Raw genomic sequence first — 20,187 nt, forward strand, 5'->3', positions numbered from 1 at the left:
CTACGACGACGGGCGGCACTGGTGCGGCATAACGGGCGAGGAAGAGGTCGCGCAGCTCCTCCCAGGAGGTCCCAGAAGCCGTCGGCAGGTGGAGGAGCCATGCGCGCGGGTCACCGGCGAGGGCCATGGGGAACCAGTTGGCCATCACTCGGTTGTCGCCCCCGGCTTTGAGGAGGGCCTCCTCATATGCCAGCAGGAAAACCAGCGGATCCGTCGCGCCGTTATAGCGCGGCGGCGTCTCAGGCTTGAATTTGTGCGGCCACTGCACCTGTCGCAAGGTGAGGGCCAAGGCTCGGAGCCCCCCGGCCCCAGTACCAGCATCGGTTGCCGGAGCGGGCGGCGCATTGTCCGCCATAGGGGCGAAACGCGATGTTGGTGGAGAGCGGATCGTCGAGAGGGAGAACTTCGGCGCACCCCTACCTGGCGCGCCAAATGTTGGATTCCGGGTTCCGGCAGACCCTTAAGGTTCGAACTCTGGGGTGTGCATGGAGATCTTTCCACTACCGACTCGCGCTTCTATGGCTCGCAAGAAATCTAGGCTGGAAAGAAGAACACACAGAGGACAGCAGGTTTATACTAGTTCGGGCCACCGATGTGGTGTAATCCCCTACTCCAGTGTGTGGTGTGGTGGATTACCTCAGGGGCTGATGATGAACAATATAGGGGGAAGAACGGCCTCGCGGGAGGTGTTCTTGAGCTGGTGTGGTACGTTCTACTTGGTCCGGATCCCCTTCCCTCTATGGTGGCTAGTCCTACTTATAGAGGCCCTGGTCCTCTTCCCAAAATGTGAGCGGGAAGGGCGCCAACAATTGGCCATTTTGAAGGGGAACATCTAGTACAAGTTATCCTGACCAAAGGTGGTCTTCGGCTGCCAAAAGCACTGGTGATGACGCCGTCTTGGGCTCCACGATGACCTCCGTCCTGCCGCTCTGCTGGTCTTGGTCTCGTTGCACCGGAATGGTAACATTTGCCCGATGCCTTGGACTGTGCTTGTTCCCTTTGCACCGAAGGGGAAACAAGGACACTGCACAGGCCGGTGCCCGCCTAGCGCCCGCCTGATCTCGATCGTCATGGCTTGCATCACGGGCTCCTCGCGAGGTGCCCCTGCCTTGATCTCTCCGCCTCCTCGCGAGCCTGCCTGATGAGGCTGCTCCTGAGGAAGCTTCTTGTCGTCCGCCCCCCAGGGCTTGGCCCCTCGCGAGGGTCTTGAGTTTGAGCTGATGAAGCTGGGCCGCATTGGGCCCCCACTCGAGCCACGCCGCAGGCCGCAGGCAGGCAAGTCTGGGGACCCCCGTTCCCAGAACACCGACAATATCTGCTCAAATCATTTGTGAAGGTGAGAAAATAATGATATCCGCCGCGAGCCTCAACATTCATCGGACCGCATACATCAGTTTGTATTATTTCCCACAAATCTGTTGCTCGCTCCATTCTTCCGGAGAACGGTGTTTTAGTCATCTTGCCCATGAGGCATGGTTCGCAAGTACCAAGTGATTCATAATCAAGTGATTCCAAAAGTCCATCAGAATGGAGTTTCTTCATGCACTTTACACCAATATGACCCAAACGACAGTGCCACAGATAAGTTGCACTATCATTATCAACTCTGCATCTTTTAGCTTCAATACTATGAATATGTGTATCTTCACTATCGAGATTCAAAAAGAATAGACCACTCTTTAAGGGTGCATGACCATAAAAGATATTACACATATAAATAGAACAACCATTATTCTCTGATTTAAATGAATAACCGTCTCGCATTAAACAAGATCCAGATATAATGTTCATGCTCAACGCTGGCACCAAATAACAATTATTTAGGTCTAAAACTAATCCCGAAGGTAGATGTAGAGGTAGCGTGCCGACCGCGATCACATCGACTTTGGAACCATTTCCCACGCGCATCGTCACCTCGTCCTTTGCCAATCTTCGCTTAATCCGTAGTCCCTGTTCCGAGTTGCAAATATTAGCAACAGAACCAGTATCAAATACCCAGGCACTACTGCGAGAATTAGTAAGGTACACATCAATAACATGTATATCACATATACCTTTGTTCACCTTGCCATCCTTCTTATCCACCAAATACTTGGGGCACTTCCGCTTCTAGTGACCAGTCTGTTTGCAGTAGAAGCACTCTGTCTCAGGCTTAGGTCCAGACTTGGGTTTCTTCTCCTGAATAGCAACTTGTTTGCTGTTCTTCTTGAATTTCCCCTTCTTTTTCCCTTTGCCCTTTTTCTTGAAACTGGTGGTCTTGTTGACCATCAACACTTGATGCTCCTTCTTGATTTCTACCTCCGCAACCTTCAGCATTGCGAAGATCTCGGGAATCGTCTAATCCATCCCTTGCATGTTATAGTTCATCACGAAGCTCTTGTAGCTTGGTGGCAGTGATTGAAGAATTCTATCAATAACACTATCATCCGAAAGATTAACTCCCAGTTGAATCAAGTGATTGTTATACCCAGATATTCTGAGTATATGCTCACTGACAGAACTATTCTCCTCCATCTTGCATCTGTAGAACTTATAGGAGACTTCATATCTCTCAATCCGGGCATTTGCTTGAAATATTAACTTCAACTCCTGGAACATCTCATATGCTCCATGATGTTCAAAACGTCGTTGAAGTCCCGGTTCTAAGCCGTAAAGCATGGCACACTGAACTATCGAGTAGTCATCAGCTTTGCTCTGCTAGATGTTCATAACATCTGGTGTTGCTCCTGCAGCAGGTTTGCACCTAGCGGTGCTTCCAGGACGTAATTCTTCTGTGCAGCAATGAGGATAATCCTCAAGTTACGGACCCAGTCCGTGTAATTGCTACCATCATCTTTCAACTTTGCTTTCTCAAGGAACGCATTAAAATTCAATGGAACAACGGCACGGGCCATCTATCTACAACAACATAGACATGCAAAATACTATCAGGTACTAAGTACATGATAAATTAAAGTTCAGTTAATCAAATTATTAAAGAACTCCCACTTAGATAGACATCCCTCAAATCATCTAAGTGATCACGTGATCCATATCAACTAAACCATGTCCGATCATCACATGAGATGGAGTAGTTTTCAATGGTAAACATCACTATGTTGATCATATCTTCTATATGATTCATGCTCAACCTTTCGGTCTCCAGTGTTCCGAGGCCATATCTCCATATGCTAGGCTCGTCAAGTTTAACCCGAGTATTCTGCATGTGCAAAACTGGCTTGCACCCGTTGTATGTGAACGTAGAGCTTATCACACTCGATCATCACGTGGTGTCTCGGCACGACAAACTTTCGCAACGGTGACTCAGGGAGAACACTTGTACCTTGAAATTTAGTGAGAGATCATCTTATAATGCTACCGTCGATCTAAGCAAAATAAGATGCATAAAAGATAAACATCACATGCAATCAATATAAGTGATATGATATGGCCATCATCATCTTGTGCTTGTGATCTCCATCTCCGAAGCACCGTCATGATCACCATCGTCACCGGCACGACACCTCGATCTCCATCATAGCATCGTTGTCGTCTCGCCAAATATTGCTTCTACGACTATCGCTACCGCTTAGTGATAAAGTGAAAACCACAACGATAGTTTGTCAAGTTGGTGCTGTTTTGACCGTCTCAAGGACCGGGCATAGGCACACTCGATTCAACTAAAGTTGGAGAAACGGACACCCGCCAGCCACCTGTGTGCAAAGCACGTCGGTAGAACCAGTCTCGCATAAGCGTACGTGTAATGTCGGTCCGGGCCGCTTCATCCAACAATACTGCCGAACCAACGTGTAACATGCTGGTAAGCAGTATGACTTGTATCGTCCACAACTCACTTGTGTTCTACTCGTGCATATAACATCTACAAACCTAGCTCTGATACCACTGTTGGGGAATGTAGTAATTTCAAAAAAAATCCTACGCACACACAGGATCATGGTGATGCATAGGAACGAGAGGGGAGAGTGTGTCCACGTACCCTCGTAGACCGAAAGCAGAAGCGCTACCACAACGCGGTTGATGTAGTCGTACGTCTTCATGATCCGACCGATCCAAGTACCGAACGCATGACACCTCCGAGTTCAGCACACGTTCAGCTCGATGACGTCCCACGAACTCCGATCCAGCAGAGCTTCACAAGAGAGTTTCGTTAGCACGACGGCATGATGACGGTGATGATGATGCTACCGATGCAGGGCTTCGCCTAAGCACCGCTACGATATGATCGAGGTGGATTATGGTGGAGGGGGGCACCGCACACGGCTGGGATAGATCAATAGATCAACTTGTGTTTCTAGAGGTGCCCCCCTGCCCCCGTATATAAAGGAGCAAGGGGGAGGCCAGCCGGCCCCTGTAGGCGCACCAGGAGGAGGAGTCCTCCTCCTAGTAGGAGTAGGACTCCCCTCTTTCCTACTCCTACTAGGAGGGGGAAAGGAAGGGGTAGAGGGAGAAGGAAAGGGGGGCGCCGCCCCCCCTCTCCTAGTCCAATTCGGACCAGAGAGGGAGGGGCGCGCGGCCTTCCCTAGGCCAGCCCTCTCTCTCTCTCCACTAAGGCCCATAAGGCCCACTATTTCTCCCGGGGGGTTCCGGTAACCCTCCGGCACTCCAGTTTTCTCCGGAACCATCCGGAACACTTCCGTGTCCGAATATAGTCGTCCAATATATCAATTTTTACGTTTCGACCATTTCGAGACTCCTCGTCATGTCTGTGATCATATCTGGGACTCCGAACTACCTTCGGTACATCAAAACATATAAACTCATAATACAGATCATCACCGAACATTAAGCGTGCGGACCCTACGGGTTCGAGAACTATGTATACATGACCGAGACATGTCTCCGGTCAATAACCAATAGCGGAACCTGGATGCTCATATTGGCTCCTACATATTCTACGAAAATCTTTATCGGTGAAACCGCATAACAACATACGCTGTTCCCTTTGTCATCGGTATGTTACTTGCCCGAGATTCGATCTTCGGTATCTCAATACCTAGTTCAATCTCGTCACCGGCAAGTCTCTTTACTCGTTCCGTAATACATCGTCCTGCAACTAACTCATTAGTTACAATGCTGCAAGGCTTATAGTGATGTGCATTACCGAGTGGGCCCAAAGATACCTCTCCGACAATCGGAGTGACAAATCCTAATCTTGATCTATGCCAACTCAACAAGTACCATCGGAGACACCTGTAGAGCACCTTTATAATCACCCAGTTACGTTGTGACGTATGGTAGCACGGAAAGTGTTCCTCCGGTAATCGGGAGTTGCATAATCTCATAGTTATAGGAACATGTATAAGTCATGAAGAAAGCAATAGCAGTAAACTAAACGATCAAGTGCTAAGCTAACGGAATGGGCCAAGTCAATCAAATCATTCTCCTAATGATGTGATCCCGTTAATCAAATGACAACTCATGTCTATGGTTAGGAAACTTAACCATCTTTGATTAATGAGCTAGTCAAGTAGAGGCATACTAGTGACACTCTGTTTGTCTATGTATTCACACATGTACTAAGTTTCCGGTTAATACAATTCTAGCATGAATAATAAAATTTATCATGATATGAGGAAATAAATAATAACTTTATTATTGCCTCTAGGGCATATTTCCTTCACCCCCTGGGTGCGCCCTCCACCCTCGTGGGCCCCTCGTTGCTCCACCGACCTACTTATTCCTCCTATATATATATCCATATACCCCGCAAACATCCAGGAGCACCACGAAACCCTATTTCCATCGCCGCAACCTTCTGTACCCAAGAGTTCCCATCTTGGGGCCTTTTCTGGAGCTCCGCCGGAGGGGGCATTGATCACGGAGGGCCTCTACATCAACTCCATGGCCCCTCCGATGATGTGTGAGTAGTTTACTTCAGACCTTCGGGTCCATAGCTAGTAGCTAGATGGCTTCTTCTCTCTCTTTGGATCTCAATACAAAGTTCTACTCGATTCTCTTGGAGATCTATTCGATGTAATCTTCTTTTGCGGTGTGTTTGTCAAGATCCGATGAATTTTGGGTTATGATCAAGTTTATCTATGAACAATATTTGAATCTCCTCTGAATTCTTTTATGTATGATTGGTTTATCTTTGCAAGTCTCTTCGAATTATCAGTTCTGTTTGGCCTACTAGATTGATCTTTCTTGCAATGGGAGAAGTGCTTAGCTTTGGGTTTAATCTTGCGGTGCTCGATCCCAGTGACAGAAAGGGAAAAGACACGTATTGTATTGTTGCCATCGAGGATAAAAATATGGGGTTTACATCATATTGCATGAGTTTATCCCTCTACTTCATGTCATCTTGCTTAAGGCGTTACTCTGTTCTTACGAACTTAATACTCTAGATGCATGCTGGATAGCGGTCGATGTGTGGAGTAATAGTAGTAGATGCAGAATCGTTTCGGTCTACTTGTCACGGGCGTGATGCCTATATACATGATCATGCCTAGATATTCTCATAATTATTCACTTTTCTATCAATTGCTCGACAGTAATTTGTTCACCTACCGTAATACTTATGCTATCTTGAGAGAAGCCACTAGTGAAACCTATGGCCCCCGGGTCTATTCTCCATCATACAAGTTTCCCATCTATTTTATTTTGCAATCTTTACTTTCAATCTATATCATAAAAATACCAAAAATATTTATCTTATTATTATCATCTCTATCAAATCTCACTCTTGCAAGTGGCCGTGAAGGGATTGACAAACCCTCCCGCACCTTCTGACAAAGGTCTCTGGTCTTATTAATCCAATCACGAGTACTTGGGATGAAGATTTGGTGAAAGAAACGTTATGGCCAATTGACGCTCAAAGGGTGCTCGCAATCCCCCTACCGATGCATAATATGTTAGACTTCATTGCTTGGAGTTATACAAAAAATGGTCTTTTTACGATACAATCAGTTTATTTGGAGGAATGGAACAAACAATATGGGACAAAATTACAACATACTAATGGTATGGGAAGAACCAATGTTAATCCTGTTTGGCATGAGATTTGGAAATTATCCTGTCCAGCAAAGGTAAAGATTTTCATCTGGCGTGCCTTACATGGAACCCTCCTGTGCCGTGCCACACTTGCCAATAGGCACATAAAAGTATCACCCACTTGTCCATCATGCTCCAATGGGGCAGAAGATAAAAACACATTTTATTCTTGTGTCAAAAGGCAAAAGAGGTATGGGGCAAACTAGGATTGCATGAGGTGATCAATAAAGCTTGTGCTATTGATCGTGCGGGAGAGGCGGTTTTGGAGTTCTTACTGTTAATGCCCAAACAAGACTTAGCAATAATGGGTTCTCAAAAAGAAAGTGAACTAATCGCGGTTACAACTTGGTATTTATGGTAGGATAGACGCAAACTGGTTCAAGAAGGAAAGGTTCAAGACGCACTCCAAACTTCCATGGGTGCCCGGGCTATAACGGCTAACTATATTAATGCACACTCCCCAAAGGCAACTAGTAAAACAGGGGGTTGGAGCAGACCGCCTATGGGTTTTGTTAAACTTAATGTTGATGCCTCTTTTGACCATGATTTACTTAGGGGCACAGCTGGGGCTAGTCTCAGAGATGATAATGGAAGATTCATCGTTGGTGGAAACTGGAGGATGGATTGGTGTGCCGATGTATTAACAGCAGAAGCGTTGGCTCTAAGGTTTGGCCTATTACTAGCACAAAAAGCGGGTGCAATCGTCTTATTGTTAACTCTGACAATATGGAGGTGATTGAAATAATGAAGAATGGAGGACATTCCGCGGGACCGACGGCAGCAGTGTTTGATGACTGTTATTTTATAGCTTGTGATTTTCCTTTTATTAGGTTTGAACATTGTAATAGACAAGCAAATAAGGTGGCTCACGAACTTGCTAGGCTAGCTAAATTTTCAGTCATGAAGGATTGGTTTGAGGAGCCAATGAGGGACATTGTACGTTTACACTGATTGGCGATGTAAAAATTATCTCTAATCAATAAAGTTAATGTTTATTTTAAAAAACGGTGGGTTTTCCCACCGAAGTCCGAGCTGGGTGCTGGACCCCTCGCCCTAAACTCGTCGAGAATCCCATCCAGATTCGATAGGGCTCCGGTAAATCGGAGATCGTCGGAGATTCCTCCATCGAAACATGACGAAATTTTACATGGTTGTTGTAGACGCAGTTCCGCACAATTCCACTAATGCAATCGTCAAAGCGACACTCGAGGAGGCGGTGGCGGTGGATACAATTTCGCTGCCCAAATAAAGCACGGTCGCCCAAGGGCAATGTTGACGTTGAGTCCCCGAGCTCCATGGATAATTCCTCCATGATCTTGATAGAGATCGGAGTTGATGTTGATGAAGGCCCTCGTCCGAACATGATGATCTGAGGTGGCGCGTAGTCCTCGATCGAGCCAAGGTGACTAGTCGAGCCGACGACGAAGATGCCAACGTCGCAGTTGATCCGGAGGTGAACCATTGATACTTCGCCGATCTCACAGTGGAACTCTCAATGAAAGCACCATTGTCGGTGTCAAAAACTAGCAAACCTCGGGGTAGGGGGTCCCGAGCTACGGATCTTGGATCGATGGGTAACATGAGACGAAGGAGAAGGTGTTTACCCAGGTTTGGGCCCTCTTGATGGAGGTAAAACCCTACGTCCTGCTCTTGTTTATATTGATGACGATGTATCAAGTACAGAGTTGATCTATCTCGAACGTATGTTGTGTATGATTCTAATGATCTAGCATATATCTATTGACTAGCCTGGCCTCGGCTTATATAATATACCGGAGGCCTAGAATAACAAGAGTCCTAGTCGGCAACGTCGATGGAAAGGAGTCCTTGTCTTGATCACCAAGTCTTGTGAAATCTTCCTCGTATATGTCATCGGCTGTCCAAAGAAGCCCGTTAGTGAACCGCCATGAGGTTCCTCGGCCTGACCCACCTGGTCGGTAGATGACGTGGTGAGTACCCCCTAGTCCAGGACACCGTCACACATTACTTCACACTTTACTCGACCATGCATCATTTAGAGTGAGGTAGAATACTATAGAAAATAAAATGTTAAATAACACTAGGTCATTATCTAGTAACCATTGATAAGGTTTCCTACATTGTAGGAGTTTAGCTAAAAAAGTCTTACCATAAATAGTCGTAACTAGGGTTTAAGTTTAAAACACATGGGATATCCAACCTACTTTGGAAAGAGGTTTTTTCAGTAGCCATCGCACAATGATACACTTTAGTCAACAATACATATCAACAACAAAAGTGGGCATAATTAAGACAACTACTCTACTTTCTATATTAGTAAATTGCCCACTATGTGTCTAGACCTGACGAAATGCTACGAGAAAGGTTAACTCAAGACGTTGTTCGTCACTGTCAAAAAGGTTTTTCTTATTCTAGCCATTGTTTTTTTTGCATGGTAATATACGTCTCATTCATATCATAAAGATCATATTACAAGCCACGTAAGCATCAACCTGAAAAAACTGGAAAGACAGTAGAATGTTAGCCTTTGCACAAAGGACCACCAGCCAAGAAGGAAAGTGAATCCCCATGAGCTTGACACCAACGGCCGCCACCTGCCTCCGGCACGATCACAATAGCCAGCAAAGGAAAATATGACGGATTACCTCCTCATCCGAGCTTGACGCAGCTCCATTATTGAATGCAACTTTGCGGACCTCCAAGGTGGCTCACAAAAGGCGAAGCCATTGCCGTTAAACGAACCAGACTGATGCGACACCCCGTATACATCATCGAACTCCAGATCTGACATCCTCGCTCAACAAAGACGTCAGAGGAGGAAACCATACCTGCCAACCGCCAATCGCGATCCTAGCACACGATCCGTCGTCTTCCAGATGCTACCAACACATGCCACTGTCTGCATCCTCTCCTGGACTATCTCTCAAGCTCCATGCCGGCGTCGGAGCAAACGTCGTCGCAACGGCAGAGCCCGAGGATGCATGTCCACCACGAGGACGTCGGTGCCACCGCCATCCCTGCTTGAACATATAGCCACCAAGGCCCATTGCCCACCACAGAGCAGAACGCCGGCTGTGAGAAGATCTGGAATACTTATATTCACTGCCGCCGTCGCCCTCGCTAAAGCCAAGACGTCGAACATCCGAAACCCTAAAACTACCGAAGCTCTAACCCTCTGGCTACACGTACCCGCACGCGCGAGACCTGACCCCCCCCTCCCCCCCCCCCCCCCCCCCCCCCCCCCGCCGACGTCCGAGAGGTCGTCAACGGAGGGAGCCGCCGGAAGGTTGGCCGCGCACTTGGCGGCGAGATGAGATCGCACTAGACCCGCACCCATTGTAGAACAATCTAAGAACTGAGCACCATGGGAGGATGCTTTCTACCCCCACAATCTGCGTGGGGGATTGAAACCAACTCGTGACTCCTCACATGTTCACCACCACACCGCTCCTGCCGTTGGCGTCCCGAGCGGAGCAACAACCGCCCCAGCCAGCCCTAGGCGGCTGCCGACGGGCTCCACCCACCCACCCGCCCACGTCTTCCTCCCGTCCTGGGTCTCTCGCTCGCGGAGGCGAGGCGAAACGGAAGCCCCACCCCCACCCCTCTCCCCTGCCGAAAACCCGAAGGAGCCCCCGGATTTAAAACTACGGAGGAAAAGGAGTTAGGGAGCGGATTAAAACCCACAAACCCAAAAGCCTATAGCAGCACACCACCAAGCGCCCTCCCCCTCCTCCCTCCCACCGCCCCATCCCGACCCCAATTCGGCATTCCGGCGCCCGAATCCCCCCAGATTCGCCGCCCCCACGCCGCGGATTCGCGCCGGACCCCACCCTTCCGCGGCCGGATCGGCGGGGCCGGTGGCCGCGCCGGCAACCGCTGCTTCCACCGCTTGCTCTCGGCGGCGGAGGCCGGCGATCTCGGCCTTGCACGGTTTCGGCCGCGCGATTCGGTGCTGATCCAGGGCATGCTCTCCTCCTCCCTGGCTTCTGGTGAGCTGCCCCGCTGCTTCGCCTCCGGATTTCAAGGGATTATGCTTTTTTCCGCTTGATGTCTAAGATGTTTCACCAGTTTCCCGAATTGCCATCTAGGTTTACTCGAAAGAGCAGGTCTTAACCATTTCATGCGCTTGATACCCCATTGCCCCGAGTTTCCCAACCCTAATTATCTTGCTAGGTTTACGCTGGCTGGGAGTTCGGGTAGCTATAGGTGGCCACCAGTTCAACATTTAGTGGGAGTGTGGTTCTGATGATTTTTCTGTTCTTATCACGCAGGGCACTGGGATGAGGCTTAACGGTTTGGAGCGAAACCCGATGCCAGGAATAGAAGACGCCCTGATGAAGGACTCGCCCAAGGCTTCCTCCTTGGTGGAGGTGGAAAAACCTTCCCTTGGTGATGTTGACGTTCTGGGCGGCGGAGGGTCCACGCTTACGGGGAAGAAGAGGAAGGATGTTCCTGCGGGCGAGAATGGCGGCGTGGCAAAGAGGGTGCTCAGGTCAGCCACCATGAAGCTGCATGTGGATGCTGAGCCCGAGGGTGAAGCTGCCGCCGCCGCGGATGTTAGCGAGTGTGACGCTTTGGAGAAGACTGACTGTGAGGCTACTGCGGGTGACAGTTTGGAGAAGACTAACTGCGAGGCTACTGCGGGTGACAGTCTGGAGAAGACTAACTGCGAGGCTACTGCAGGTGACAGTCTGGAGAAGACTAACTGTGAGGCTGTTGCAGAGGATGGCAGAAGCGGGGCGCAGACAGTCGACGCTTCTAAAGGCGATGAGCACATGGATGAGGTTCCAGTGAAAGTGGATGATGCTATACAAGTGCCAGCTAAGTGTTCTGAGAATAATGTGGATAGTGCCGGTATTGCTCAAGAGAATGGCTTAGACAACCAAAAAAGCAATTTTGAATCTGATGATAAGAAAGTGAAGGCAGACGAGAAGACTTACTCTGCAACTCAGGAGGAGGAGAATGTGTCTGGAACAAGTGGGGGTGGTACTGATGACTCCCAGGAAAACAAGGGTGCCAATGGACCTTGCCAGGGGGAGGTCATAGACCCATCAGCTGCAGCAAAAGACGATGAATTGGTCATTGATGTAAGCAGAAACAACCCTACTAGCGCATCAGAACCTGTTCAGCAGGATGGTAATGTTGTGCGTACTGAGGGAATGGTACACCAGAGTGGTGATCAGGGAGTTGAGAAGCATTGTCACGATGATGATGTACGTAAAGACACTGAAGCTTCTCTAAATGGTAATGGAAGATGTGTGGCTGATAACAACATCGCATTAACTGATTGCACTAACCATAAAGAGGGCTTAGGTAGCCCTGTAGGCGGAACCAAGGGGATTTCGACTCCTGACATTGTATTTATAAGGAGAAAGTCGTTAACCAGAAACACATGTGAAATGAAGCAGGCGAAACATGAAGAGGAGGAGGTTCAGTTTGAGAGGAGAGTTACAAGGTCATCTACAGTTAAACAAAGAGAGGCTTCTGGAAGCTCATGCAAAAGTAGTGCAAACGCGGCTAGCATGGAAAGCAAGGGGAGAAAGGAAGATGTTGTTCATCATTATACAAGGAAAGTGAGCAATACTGCATCCTTAAAAGCTGACCACACTGAACCTGCTAAACGTGGAACCAACACAAAGAAGAACACACCAAATGGAAAGATTAGTGCTCAAAGAAAATCAGGTGTTACTGGCAAGGATTATCCTGCAAATATCACAGAGAACAAGGCATCAGCAACAGAGATAAAGATCAATTCGAAGCCACAGCCGTCCATGAGAAGTGGCAGCATTGCCAAGGCAACAACAAAAGATGCAGTTCCTCTGGTGGATCAGAATGTCTGTAGTTCAGCTATCACTGAAAAGAATGATACAGAGCTAACAGATTCGGAAGGAGTTAGATCTGAAAACAAGACTGCCATGCTGAAGTCACCATTATCAGTTGGTGCTAAGATTGTTGCCAGCAAGAAGAGGATGTTGGAATCAGGTCTTGATAAAATTGCTGGAGGGTCACCAGTTGAGACACCATCCATGAAAAAGACAAGAAGTACTTCTCACACCGAGTTAGATCAATCAAAGAAGTCTTCTGGGAAGATGCTTACGGAGAAGAACTCCGGTCCAGACAAAAAAGATATTTTGACAAAACGGCAGCATCACAGTCGAGCAGCTGAGTTGGGCAGATCTGTTAACCCCTCTAATAAAGATGCCTGCAAGCTTTCACATAATGGATCTGATGTTGATGGAACTGATATCATCATTACCCACAAGAGAAATTGTAGAGGGCGCAGAGAACGTGATGCTCCTGCCGTCATGGTAAAACAAGAGTATTCTAGTGAATCTGAGGAAGTTATTGTTGTGAGAAAAGACAGGCGAAAAAGGAAAGATCCATTGCATAAACAAAGGTCCGGATCTAGACCAAACCGTTCTTCTGGTTCTCCCAAAGCAAGTTGTTCCAAAGGCAATAGCGAGGCACAATATGGCTCCAGAGCAAAATCTGGAAACCCAGGTGAATCAACAGGTCGTTTTGAACAAAAGCGTCAAATAAGCGAACAGGTAAAGACCATACTTCTGGATGCTGGTTGGAAGATTGATCTGAGACCCAGGAATGGCAGAAATTATTGGGATTCTGTCTATATACCTCCAAGTGGTAAAGGATCTTACTGGTCAATCACAAAAGCATACGCAGTGTATGAAAGTATGCAATCTGAGCAAAAGAACGAAGCTACAAGCGAGAATTTATCAAAGAAATCTCCGGGCAGCCCTGGCAAAACACATGCTTCTGTGAGTAGTTCTTTACCACAGGAGATCCTCAGCAAACTAAAAAGAGTAGTTGTTAACAAGCGAAAGACCAAAGTTGAGCTTCAGAAGTTAAAAAAGAGGAAGCATGGTTTGCTAAAGAACTCTAAAAATTCAAAGGGCAGGCCAAAGGAAAAGAAGAAGAAGATTTCGAAGGAAAGAAAAAAGCGAGGCGGTTGTGCTCTACTCGCTCGTGGATCAAATCAGGAGGCTGGAAGCAGCAATGGTTTTGCTCCATATGAATGGAAACGCACAGTTTTCTCCTGGTTGATTGATCTGGATGTTCTATCCGTCAACACTAGACTGAAATGCATGGATGAAAGCCGCTCAAAAGTTCTGCTAGAGGGTTTACTCACCAGGGATGGAATTAACTGTAGCTGCTGTAGCAAGGTTGTCACAGTACTCGAATTTGTGGCTCATGCTGGTGGTCAACCGAGCAAACCATACAGGAATATACTTGTGGATGGGCTGGACAATGACCTTTTGCATTGTCTCATTAGTGCATGGGACAAGCAGTCTGATTCTGAAAGACAGGCCTTTTTCCCTGTTAGCACTGAGGGTGATGATCCCAATGACGACACATGTGGTATTTGTGGTGATGGAGGCAATTTGATCTGCTGTGACGGATGCCCCTCAACATTCCACATGAGTTGCCTAGAACTCGAGGTATGTATTTATATACAGAGAGTAAATGGTGTTTATACTTAAAAAAAGCGCTTTTCATACAGTTACTGTGTTAGGTTGTTGGCTTAATGCCGTTTTCACTCTGAGCAATAACCGTCTGACATTTCTTTCAGTTGTACCGCAGATTTGTCAGCATTTTGATTTATGTGTCTGATTAATTTAGCAGTTCCTGGATTAGGGAGATATTGAAACGACTAGCATATGACCTCGATTTTCCCCCTAGTATATGGTCTATGGCTAAGTGTATCTGGCGCAGCATTCTCTAATGAGCATGAATATCCAATTTACAGGAACTTCCATCTGATGATTGGCGTTGTGCAAACTGTTCCTGTAAATTTTGTCAGGAGCATTTGAATCATGATGCTCCAGACAATGCTGAAGTTGATTCATTACATTCTTGTTCCCAATGCGAGGAGAAATGTATGTGATCTCTGTGTATCCTAGTTCTTTGGTACTTTGGAATCTTTGATAACTTATTTTGTCAGATTCCGGTTGTTGTTACTATAATGTTGTGTTAGTCAATCATGTTTTTGACTGTTCCACAATGATGATGCCTGCAGATCACCCAGCTTGCTCTCCTGAGACTGAGGACCTATCCAGTGTCTCCAATCAGGCAGGAAATCATTTTTGCCAACAAAGTTGCAGACTGGTAATACTTTGTCAACTTTAGTTCTTCCCTTTCCATGACTTTCTTTCTGGACATATTACGATGTAGTTTTCCATGACTACAATTCTAGCATTGACATTATATATTTTGAGCTAAGTTGAGTGTCACTAGCTTGTGACAACTTGATGCTTGAAAATGTCACTCGTTAAATATCTGCACTTAACCTACTCAACAGAGTTCTATTGCTTTTATTTTTGAATTATGGCATTTAGTTTTTTTGTCCAAGTAGCTATACTTGATAAGCGACCAATATAGTATGCAAAGCTACCAAAATCATTTACTTTGGAATTTGGATTTCCTTTTCTGAGTTAGTCTTCTGAGACTGAATATTTCCAGTATGGTGACAATTTTTTATCTGAAAAGCATGCAGAACTTTGCATGCCATCATCCTTGAAATAGTTATTACTTAAGTGATGTTTAAGGATTTGTGTAGTACAGTTGAAATTTGAATATGGATATATGTAGAAGTATTTTGAAATGCTGCATAGAAATATTATTATCGTTTTTCCGTCGATATTGCGATATTATTGTACAAACTAATCCACCTTGGATACTCTGGAAAACAAACAAAAATAGTATTGATATTCTATAATGAAGATGTATGTGATCAGTTTAATCGTTACTATTTCTGTTTCACTTTGACTGAAAACAGTTTGGAAAGTTTCCTAATGCTTAATATTTCTGTTTCCTGTATCCCTTTGAAGACCAAACCTGTTCACATGTTATTCTTTATTCTCACTTTCTTTTCCATCAGTCGGCATTTTCCCTTCCTGAATCCTCATCGCACCACGGAATCTAAATAACTTTCTATGCAATGCAGCTGTTTGAGGAATTGCAGAATCTTCTTGCGGTCAAGAAGGATCTTGAACCTGAATTTGCATGCAGAATTATTCAGTGTAGCCATGAAAATGCACCAGAAACAGTTCTTGATTTGGATGGAAGGGTCGAGTGTAATTCCAAGATTGCAGTTGCTCTTTCACTGATGGATGAGTGCTTTCTTCCTATTGTTGACCAAAGAACTGGGATCAACTTGATACGTAATGTTGTGTACAACTGTGGGTAGGCATCTCTCTTAACACAAGCTCATGGTACTCTAAGCAAGCTCAAGGATATTTTGTAGAACTCCTCTGTTGTTGATATGCTTTCGATTTGTAAATCTTTGCACACACTCTCTTTCTCTCCTTCCTATGCACGTGTGTTTTTGTGGGTGGGGTTGAGTTTACCTTCAATGTTGCTGTAGTTACCTCTTGCTACTCATTTAAGCTGGGTCGTTTTTAGTATCCTTCTACCCCTCTCCATGCTTGGCTGTATAGCTATTGACAGATGCAGGTCTGTTGGGGTGAGCTCACCTCGCAATATTTTTGTTTCCTCGCCATAATTGTTTTTCCTCGGAAAACGCAAAAGCCTTGTGTCTCCATGTACAAGCCTGAAATGGCCCACGCCCCAGAAATACAACGGTGCATGCCAAGTTCTAGGCACCAGCAGTAGAAGCATCGCGAGACCGTGCCCCCTGCCCTTGCCCACAACCGGGCCTTGCCCTTGATTATTTCAAGCAAGCTGGCGATGCCCCTAGCCATAAAATGATTGTGGAGTTTTAACATTTTGCTTATTCTTGTGATGATAAGATTTTGCTGTCCGTCGGTTTAGTTCTTTGATGTTTTTGAGCTTACATCATGTGTTTCGCTACAATGGCATATAGAGGTATGTGAATAATGTCAAATATGTGCAATATGTGCGTTAAAACGGCAAAAGAAAAGACCCAAGTATTAAAGCATCACCTATGCATGCACCAAATAGCAAACTAACAAAATTGACCAACGACGCCATTCGACAATTAATTGCTTATTCCTAGTTTGATAAAGTGGCTGATTGGTGGGACCTATTCCTAGTGCTTACATGTGTGCATATGTGGCTTGGGTAGTTTGAATCTATACACGGGTATGATCCCTCTGGCTTACTGTATGTTCAGTTACTGGCATACAGAATTGGTTTGGGTGTTTGTTTATGCTGCTGGGCACATTGGTCAAGTTACTTATCTAACAGTTGCGTCATGACAACAAGTTGAACTGGTAACATTTATCAGTGAGAGATGTTTGATTGCTCTCTCATTTCTTGTCTGTGCAGGTCAAATTTTCTCCGGCTGGATTTCCATGGATTTTATATCTTTATTTTGGAGCGTGGAGATGAAATAGTATCTGCAGCATCAGTCAGGTGGGTTACTTCCTTCTTTTGTGTGTATGCCATGTTTTGTGACTGTTCTGCCATGTGTATGAACTGAATACACTATTCATTGGTATCAGAGATTCATGTCCTCGCTTAATATACCGAGTTTGTCTTGTTTCAACCACTAGTTTGCTGACCTATATGGCAATTAGTCATGTATGCTCCAACTATGGAGTGGAAGCTGCATTCCCACTCTAATTTTCCAATGTAGGTGGTCAGGCGATTAGTCAAGTTGCTTGAATATAGGCTACTGATAATTGAATAATTCAAACTTGACAAAAACAAGTTATGTTCAATTGTCTAGTACTACTGCTAGCCTGCTAGGTGACGCTTACTAGATCATTACTGTGAGCACCGAGCAGTTTTTACGGAAGTACTCATTTATCCTGATGGTGTTGGTGGTATTCTGTATTAAAGAAAGTAGCTTTATGTCACTGGAGCGTTACACTTTAGTAAGATACGTTAGTTATAAACTTATTATTGCTTGCGTACTTCATAAAGCTCTTTGCATGCAATTTTGTAGCTTGCTTGTCTAGATATGTCCTACACTATATACTTTGTTTATACAACTTTTTAGCCTCGCTATCTGAACTCTAGCATTAAGCAGTAATAGACATCAGACTAACTTTGTAACACTTGCTATTATCTGGTTGCTCTTGAGTTTCTTTTTTCTTCCGCTGAATTGCTGGATTCTAATACAAGTTTACTGTTATTATGTCTTATGCTGAAACAGGATACATGGGACCAAGTTGGCAGAGATGCCATTCATTGGTACACGACATATGTATCGTCGCCAAGGGATGTGCCGTCGACTTTTAGATGGAATTGAAATGGTATCTTTACCTGAGCCTCAGATCCATTTTGGCATTCTTCATGGTGCTTATATAGGACAAAAGTTTGGGGATGTTCTATTTAGTCCTCCTGTAGTTATGTATGTTTCATTATAGTTTGTAAATTTGGAGAACTGAACTTCTCAAACCCTAACTTTATGAACTTATGCAAGATTTTGTTATCAACCTGAAATCTGTTCAAAAGTAGTAGCAGAGAGATTACAAAGGTAGCAAACTAATATTGCCCTCTTGTAAAATGGTATTGAGTTACAATTGGCATGCTACAACTGCTTGACAATGTTTTCTTCATTTGGTACTGAAACCTGTAATGGATATAGCGCATATGCATACAATGGTAGGGTAATTCCATCATGGTACAGCTATATTAGTGTATAACTGGCAACACTTTGCACCTTTCCCTACAGTAGGTTATGGATGAATTGGCTTGATGTTTTTTTGTTTTATTATCATAGTAGGGTAATTCCATGTGTGTTCTTAATGCCTTCTCTTATTTACATTTCAGATCCTCAGTTCTCTCAAAGTTGAGAAGCTGATCATTCCTGCTATTAATGAACTGGTGGACACCTGGACATCCAAATTCGGATTTAGCCCACTTGAAGTTTCAGACAAGCAAGAAGTCAAGTCTATCAACATGTTAGTTTTTCCTGGTACAGGTCTTCTTCAAAAGCCATTGCTAAATAAGCAGGCTTCACCTCAGGAACACCCAGGTTCTGAAGGAGGTCAGTACCATGAATAACATGTCTCTTATGTATATTTCATTTTTTCTCCCTGTTTCTTTATCCAATGGCGACTGGCCATTTGTACAATTGATACTTGATTTCTCTGGAGATAGTTCAGAAAAGTATCCGATGTGGACTCTGTTTGCTCCGTTGCAGATGTAGATGCGGATGCGGAGACCCAAGGTTCGGAGGTCATGGATCAGTTGAACAGCAGCAAAGAAGATGCTGAAACTTGCAAAAGTAAATGCTTTGTAATAACCATTTTCATGTTCTTTTTGGATCTTAATTTGAAACAGAATTTCAGAGGACAGACTTTGAACTCGAAGTTTAATTTTGCTTTTTAAAGATGGCCAACTCCAGTGCATAATGTTTCTTATAAACAGCTAATACTTCTTTGACCCATAGTTAATTGCAGGAAAACCCTCCATTTACTATAACATACGTATTAATCTGAAATAACACCCTTGGATAAGCATAGTTTTGTTTAGCATGTCAGTGAAGGTGGTGTGAATACTAGTTTTTTTCTTCTTTATATAGATATAAATATAGTAACCCCAGTGCATACTGTTTCCTATTTTGAAGGATTAGGACATACTGTTACTCAAACAATTAGTACCGTAATATACCTATCATGCTGATGGGGTTCTCTATGATAAGATCTCTGGGCCATGGCTGTACTTTAATTGTTTAGCAATAGATTTTTATGTGGGTCTCAAGATTTTTATTTTAAATCTTAATTGCAGATTGACGAGCCTCGTCTCCAGTTCATTTTGGCCCGACAAGACAACGCAACCTGCTTCGCAAGAGTGACAGACATAGATGATGAAACCATTTAGTTATCTTGTTTTAACTCAGCCTGCCGTGCATCTGCTTCTTCCAGAAAGCAAACCTGAAAGGATGCGTTTTTGAAGACGAGCGCTGTTTTGGCCAGGGCTTGGTGACCAGCCTGTGCAGTGTGCAGTATTAAAAGTTGTTGACCCCGACCATACCTAACTGTATGTGGACTCCTCAGCAGGTAGAAGGGGGATTATAGTTTTATTCTGTGCATTTTGGGGGTGGGGGGGGGGGGGGGGGGGGGGGTTAACTTAAAAGTCGAAGGCCAACGTTGCCGCGAATCATAGTGGATGTTAGTTGTTGTTTCTGTCAATAGCTTTGCACTTTTGCAACCAGAAGAAGGAACCTCATTGTCTGTAAGATGCTAGTTGTATGGGTGAAAAAGCTTTGCCATGCTGCTGCGAGTAATTTCAAACCTGAAATTTTAGGATGTTTTAACTGTGGAGGAA

At 45.2% G+C, this 20,187-nt stretch overlaps 1 protein-coding gene across 1 annotated transcript; it reads left to right on the top strand.

Moving 5' to 3' along the window:
• The first annotated feature begins 10,609 nt into the window (after nt 1-10,609).
• Nucleotides 10,610-20,176, top strand: LOC125510593 (uncharacterized). Its single transcript, XM_048675813.2, has 10 exons — nt 10,610-10,958; nt 11,241-14,426; nt 14,735-14,864; nt 15,005-15,093; nt 15,932-16,170; nt 17,236-17,322; nt 18,068-18,167; nt 18,688-18,904; nt 19,061-19,144; nt 19,648-20,176. Exons 2-10 carry the CDS (start codon nt 11,250-11,252, stop codon nt 19,650-19,652), a joined length of 4,128 nt encoding a protein of 1,375 aa, XP_048531770.2. The 5' UTR covers nt 10,610-10,958; nt 11,241-11,249; the 3' UTR covers nt 19,653-20,176.
• Nucleotides 20,177-20,187: the final 11 nt, after the last annotated feature.

Source organism: Triticum urartu, chromosome 5A (assembly GCF_056163025.1).
Source record: "Triticum urartu cultivar PI428250 chromosome 5A, HENAU_Tu73, whole genome shotgun sequence".
Taxonomy (NCBI): Eukaryota; Viridiplantae; Streptophyta; class Magnoliopsida; order Poales; family Poaceae; genus Triticum; species Triticum urartu.

Excerpts from the sequence above, each read along its gene's own strand:
- LOC125510593 (XM_048675813.2), top strand. The coding sequence starts at position 11,250 with ATGAGGCTTAACGGTTTGGAGCGAAACCCGATGCCAGGAATAGAAGAC. Across the intron at positions 15,094-15,931 it reads GCCAACAAAGTTGCAGACTG|CTGTTTGAGGAATTGCAGAA; the intron begins GTAATACTTTGT and ends TATGCAATGCAG. Across the intron at positions 16,171-17,235 it reads AATGTTGTGTACAACTGTGG|GTCAAATTTTCTCCGGCTGG; the intron begins GTAGGCATCTCT and ends TTGTCTGTGCAG.